General features: G+C 48.9%; 1 protein-coding gene across 1 annotated transcript in view; it reads left to right on the top strand.

Annotated features, from left to right (window-relative positions):
- Positions 1 to 230: 230 nt before the first annotated feature.
- OC90 (otoconin 90) overlaps positions 231 to 6,000 on the top strand; it is a 33,258-nt gene continuing 27,488 nt past the window's right edge. The window contains exon 1 of the mRNA XM_070221833.1: positions 231 to 276. Within this exon, the coding sequence (XP_070077934.1) occupies positions 231 to 276 (46 nt within the window). The remainder of the gene's footprint in view (positions 277 to 6,000) is intronic.

Genomic DNA, 6,000 nt, shown 5'->3' with positions numbered 1-6,000 from the left:
GAGTCTCCGAGAGGGAATGTGATCTCCCTAATGTCATGTTGCTAGTTAGTGGCAAAGCTGGAACAAAACCCTTTTGGAGCTTTCTCTTTGACCACCCAGCCTTAGGGACAAAGGGGCTCCGGGGTTCTCATTTCATGGGATTTCTGAAAGCACACTCGTCATATCCCGCTGACTTCTCTCCCAGGAGGCTGCTCCAGTGGATACCTTGGTCCCATCCTTTGCTCTCTGCCATGATTGTGCTTCTCCTCACGGGTGTGCTGGTGGCCCCGCATGTTGGTGAGTGACGCTGTTTTACACTGTATTTCTGGCTTAGTATGTAATTACTGTGAACACTGGGACGTATTGTCAAATTTCATCTGATTTGCTTGTTAGTGCTTTTATCCCCTTGCCCAAAGACTGATGGAAATCAAACATGAATGATAAGCTATAGGTTTAACTCAATTGATATTTTTGAGTATGCAGTACAGTGCTCAAAAGTCTGGGAAGGGAGAAGTAGGGAGAGCAAGAGGCCAGCTGGCCAGGGCGCAACCTTCTCCCCACCCCATAGCGCATCTCCTCCCCGCTCTGCTCATGGGCTGCTCTCCCTTGTTCTGCTCGTTTCTGGGAGTGTGTTGGCCTTCCTGACCTGCCGCAGCTCCTTTTCCCCTTCTGTAGGTGTGTGCAACACCCCCATAGGCTAGAGTCCCGTACCACCAAAACCTAAAGTCATCTAAGCAAGCTCCTTGGCAGCCCAGGTAATTTCAGATTCACTTGGAGTCTTGGCTTCCAATCTGAGACTTCTGGCCCCATCCCATTTTCTTTCCTATTAGACATTTGTGCGACTCTCGAACACCCCAACTCACTTCTTTCTTTCCTACCGCTGGTTGGGCACTGCAGTAATTGATGTCGCTCATTTATCTAGGCATTTTTCTCCTTCCTTTCTCATATCCAGGTAAACTCCAGACCAACACAATGACCCTCCCCTCACTAAGGATCCCTTCCAAACACAATAGTGAGGGTGAGGCAAATGAATCCATAAATGTTATTGATGATTTATCTTGACTGTGACATGAGTTAGTAGACAATACAGGGGGTTTGCATGTTACCCAGAAGCTTGTAAGTTGAAATTACAGTGTAATCGTTTACATAAGACTCAGTCTTTCCTTCAGGTCCAGACCCTTCCAAACCCCGTCTCAGACCTTCTCTCTGGGGCAGAGGGGATCAACCACTTCCAGAAGTCGCTGGGTTTCTATTGATTATTTACTTCTTTTGTACATGATGTTTTCCCTTAAAACATTTTTGTCATACCTTGGGTCCCCATTGCTAGGGGGCTTGGATGGCAGCTGCTCAACCTTTGCCAAGACCTCAGCTCATCTTGATCAAATTCAAACTATGGTCTTGACTCGCCTCATTTTGGATGATAAAATTCTGAAATTTTCTACAATTTTTCAGTCTTTTCCCTAATTTTTTTAAATGAGATCTCATTTACCAAAACCCATTTTTCTAATTTGTAAGTTTATTTTCTCCTCTAACTAACCTTTTCCTCTTCCAAAACAATAAATTTCCCTTTGATCAAAATTGCCTGTTTAACATCTCCCCAGCCACCTTTTACATGTCTTTTAGTTTTTTTATTTCTCTGTGAAACTGAGGCCATTAACACTTTTCTGCCTGTCCTTCTGGCTTTCTTTCCTTTTCCCCTTAGTTCACTATTACATTATGATAATAAAAATAATTAACGGTATCCTGTTATCATAAATTGTTACAAACTTTTATATGTTTGTCCTGAGAGATTTTATTCTCAAATACAAACATCTAGAGTTAGAAAAATTACAGTCATAGAAAGTTTAAGTGCAAACATATACATTTATGTATGGATTTAAATGTGTCATACCTGCGCCCCTAATTTTGCAGGGGTGAGAGTGTGACACCACAGAGAAAAGTCTGTCGGCCCAACAAATCTGCCAGTTCTTGGTCCAGACACTGTAGGGGGACAGGTGCATTTCTGAGGCTCTGCCTGCACACCTGCTCTCAAAGAAGGGGGAGCGGTGTCTTAGTCTGAGAACATGCATCTAAGAAACAGATGCATGACCAGATTAAGTGTACAGAGATTTCACTAGAGGAAACACCTGTCAGACAAAAAATGAGGTGGCAACCAGAAAGGCCAGGAGAGATCAGACAGCTGGGCAGTGAAGGAGAGAGGAGGAGAGAGGTAGACGTGTCCTGGGCGCAGTTGGGCCTAAGGAAAGTTCGGTAAGGCCCCAGGGAGGAGTCCACCAGAAGAGTCCGGTGCCCCCCAGGAACCCGGCCCACCATGGAATCCCTGGCCGTGCTGAGTCATTGGCTGGGAGCAGCCATGGGGACGTGGGGGATGTGGCCTCTGTGTAAACACTGCCTTGGACTTCAGAGCACGGCCCTTCCTATCGCTGGGGCTCTGTGAGGTGCCCTCTCACAGCTGCCCCAGTACAATCTGAGTCAGATGACAAGACGATGCTGTGGACATGTTGGCAATGGGAAGGGCTCTCTGTGGGGTGTTTCTTCATCCCTGTGGCAGGCCCGGGAGCAGCCTCTGTGTCTGCCCCCTCAGTACCGCCGGGCAGATGCTGCCCTCACTCTTCTCTTCACTCAGGGCTGGCTCATGGGTTCAAAGGGCAGGAGTCAGCCGGTGGGATGGTGGTCAGATCTGTGGCAGGAGAGGGAGATACCCTGGGACCTTCCACCTATGCCGTGTGCTCGCTTTCTCAGGAAGTTCTGCCTGGGATTTGCTTCACCAGCTCTCACATCACGTGGCAATATTGGTTCCACGTCCCATTGTCCTCTGCATGTTCATCTCCTTCCAGAACCTCTAGAAAGGGGGCTGGGCAGAGGTAGGTTTGGTGTATTCCTGACTGATCTTGCAGGTAGAACACTTAATACTATGAAATCCCACTCATAACCCCTAATAGACCTATCCTTCCACGGTCTAGAAATGACAGCTCCTCATTTTGCTTAAAGTTTGCCAGACCAGCATTTTGTCGGTCATCTCTCATTGGCTGATAAATTGGCTATTGGATGGTGTAACTCAACCATTGTGTACTCATTCACTCACCAGATATTGATGAACTTGTGCTTCAGTTTGGCATAGCACTCACCCTCCATATGTTCCTAGTGCGGTGGGGGGAACAGTAACACAAACAGATCCTTGAGCGTGGAGTCATGAGTACAATGACAGAAGGATGTCCCGGCCTCAGGGAAGCACAGAGGAGGTGTCCCTAACCCAGCCCAGGTTGAGGGTCAGATAGGGTTTCTTGAACCTTGAGTGGAACCCTAAAATTTCAGTACGAGTCAGTATTGCAAAGGAAAGCACACAAATGGGAGAGCTCCCCTGGCCCGGGGCACCGCCCAGCAAAGGCAGGTTGGCAAGAAGTAGTTTGCTGTCGAGAAAATGATAAGCTTCTGAGCACCACAGGAACATAAAGGTCAAGGTAGGAGATGGGTGGACAGAACTAGGGGCCGGATCAAGGGAGGCCTACGTCAGAGGATGCTAAATCTTCGTTGATGAGTTTCAGTTTCATCGTCTATAAAATGGTAATGACATTATGTGCGTCCCAGCACTGGGCAGAGGATGAGGCGAGGTGGTGCACGCAAAATGCAGCCTGGAACAGCACGAAGGCCAGCCACCTTCCCCTTATAACCTCACTCTTTCTGAGTCAGAATCAGTTTCATTCTGGTGAACGTTGTCCTTAGGTTGCCTGTGACCTTCCATCTCCCCCACCCCCGCACTCCCTGGACTGTGTGAGTGAACTACTTCAGTCCTCTGGGATAAACAACTTAAAATCCAGGGAGACTTTTCGAGTTGCTAATGAAACGGTGTGGGCATCAATATTCTGAAAGTAAGTGAGAGCCTGGGGGAGCCAACATACCTTATTAGCACACATCAGCCATAAGATCACCTCCCGCCCTCCAGAACAAGGATTTAATGATCAGTGGCACAAAGGAAATACCAGAGAGGTGGTTAGCAAGGAGCAGGCGGCATTTTACAATTGCTGCTGAAGGGGGCAGCAGTATTCTTTGCTGTTGGCTGGTATGCTAACTAACTAGTTTCTGAGGCAATCACGCCAAATGTAAACTGTGCTGGAGCAATTCCGTGAGCTCAGTGACAAGGGCTCCAGTGGAACTGCACTCGGGACTCTCCCTCCTGGTCTGAGAGTCTGTTTTGCAGGGCATTGTCCCTGCATGGCGCATGGCTCTCAGGCAGGAGGAAATCCCCCTGCATGGGAGCCACACCCACAACCTGGCAGAGAGAGGCAGCGAGATGTTCTGTCAGCTCAGACCCTGCCCAGCTGACCGAGATGGAGTTCTGCCCCCCAAACTCCTCTGCGTGTACCCAAAATATCTTCCTTTCACCCTCAAACTTAAGCCAGCCTACAGACCTACTTTGTTCCGGCTGCACAATATTTTCTTTTAAATTTGAGCCAAGAGTTTAAAATGGGAAGATTTTACAAAAAATTCAGATTTCCAACAAATTTTGGAAAATCTAAATTGTGAGACTCCTTCCCCAAAGCCTAGAGCTAAGTTTCAGCTGCCCCTCTCACTGTGACCTGAGTCTTTCTAGTTCTCCGCAGTCCCCACCACTCCCTATTGCTTCCCAGCACTGGGCCACTTCACTTGTTTGCATTATCTGCCTGACCCCCTGAGAGATCTGGGTTTGCAGTCCTGGGTCTTCAGAAGGGCCCTCCCCTCCCCATTTTCTGTCTCCTGGACAAGGACAGTCAGTCCAAACGTTACTGGGCTCTGGGCCTCCTGTCTCGGCCTTTCTGAGTCATTCTTTTCTGTTTCCTTTAATCCACTCAACAAACACTGGCTAAGTTTCTACTACAACAATGAGGGCTGCCTGCCCTCGGGAGTTCAGAGTCTAATGGGAAAGACCCCCAAATAAGGAGACCCTGAGAATCATCATGAATAGGGCAGGTAGAGGTCACCAGAAGAGAGGATGGGCATGGGAGCTCAGATGACAGGCAATTAGCCAAGTCCCCCAGAGTGTGGAGAGGGAGTAAGGAAAGACTTCCACACGATGTTATTAAAAGTAAGCTTACATGGTGAGTGGGGGTCAGCCAGGCTGAGTCATGGTCAAAGTAATCCAGCAGAGGGCACAGCCTGTGCAAAGGCCCAGGGGCCAGGGCACACTTAGAGAACTGACAGCAATTCAGGATGGTTGGAGTGTAGAGTCCAGGAGCAGACATGGTCCCGGTTATACCAACCCACTGTGGTCCCTCAGATACACCATGCAATTTCACATCTTTATGTCTTTGCTTTTGCCTGTTCCCCACCTTGCCGCTGGAAAACTCTTCATTGTTCCAAATCATCTTCAGGTGACTCTATGAGGCATCTTTCAATACTTCCTTAGCCATACTCCATACCGTGGCTATTCTGTCAGCATCAACTGGTGTCATCAAGGGAATGGGAAAAAGTCTAGGGTCCTTGTCCTTTGATTTGGAAAAGCCCAAGGTGACTCTTAGCACAAGGTCCCCATTCCCTTGTGATCTAGAGTGAGAAATCAGAGGTCTAGAGAGGCCGCCTCTGCCCAAGGCCACAGAGCACATCAGCCTGGGAAGGGACAACCGGTGTGGGCCGACTTTATCACGTGGGAGGTCTGCGCACAGACCACAGGAGGGCGGCTGCGTCTCCCTCCAAACCATCCCTGGAGGGTCTGACGGCAGAGAGCCTGGGCTGCCTGGACCCAGGGGAACACACACAGGGTTTGTAGACTGGGAGGCTGCTCTCCCCTAGACAAGTGCCTGCTAAAGTTGTCTGTGTCCCCGAGACAATTCCATGGGGAGAAGGATGAGGTTGATGATGAAGGTAAGACGCACGCGTTGCAAACACTTGTTGGTGTAGAGGGGAAGGGCAGCAGGGAGTGGAAGCATCTGTTGGTCACCACCATCATCATGATAATGGCCGGACTAACAGGTGAGTGTCTGGAGCATCCCTGCCCGTGTTCTTTCTTTTGATCTTCACGATGCTTCTTTGAACCCACGTTGACAG

This window comes from Equus caballus, chromosome 9, assembly GCF_041296265.1.
Source record: "Equus caballus isolate H_3958 breed thoroughbred chromosome 9, TB-T2T, whole genome shotgun sequence".
Taxonomy (NCBI): domain Eukaryota; kingdom Metazoa; phylum Chordata; class Mammalia; order Perissodactyla; family Equidae; genus Equus; species Equus caballus.
The sequence above is the reverse complement of the archived record's forward strand: the minus strand, read 5'-3'. Positions and strand labels throughout refer to the sequence as shown.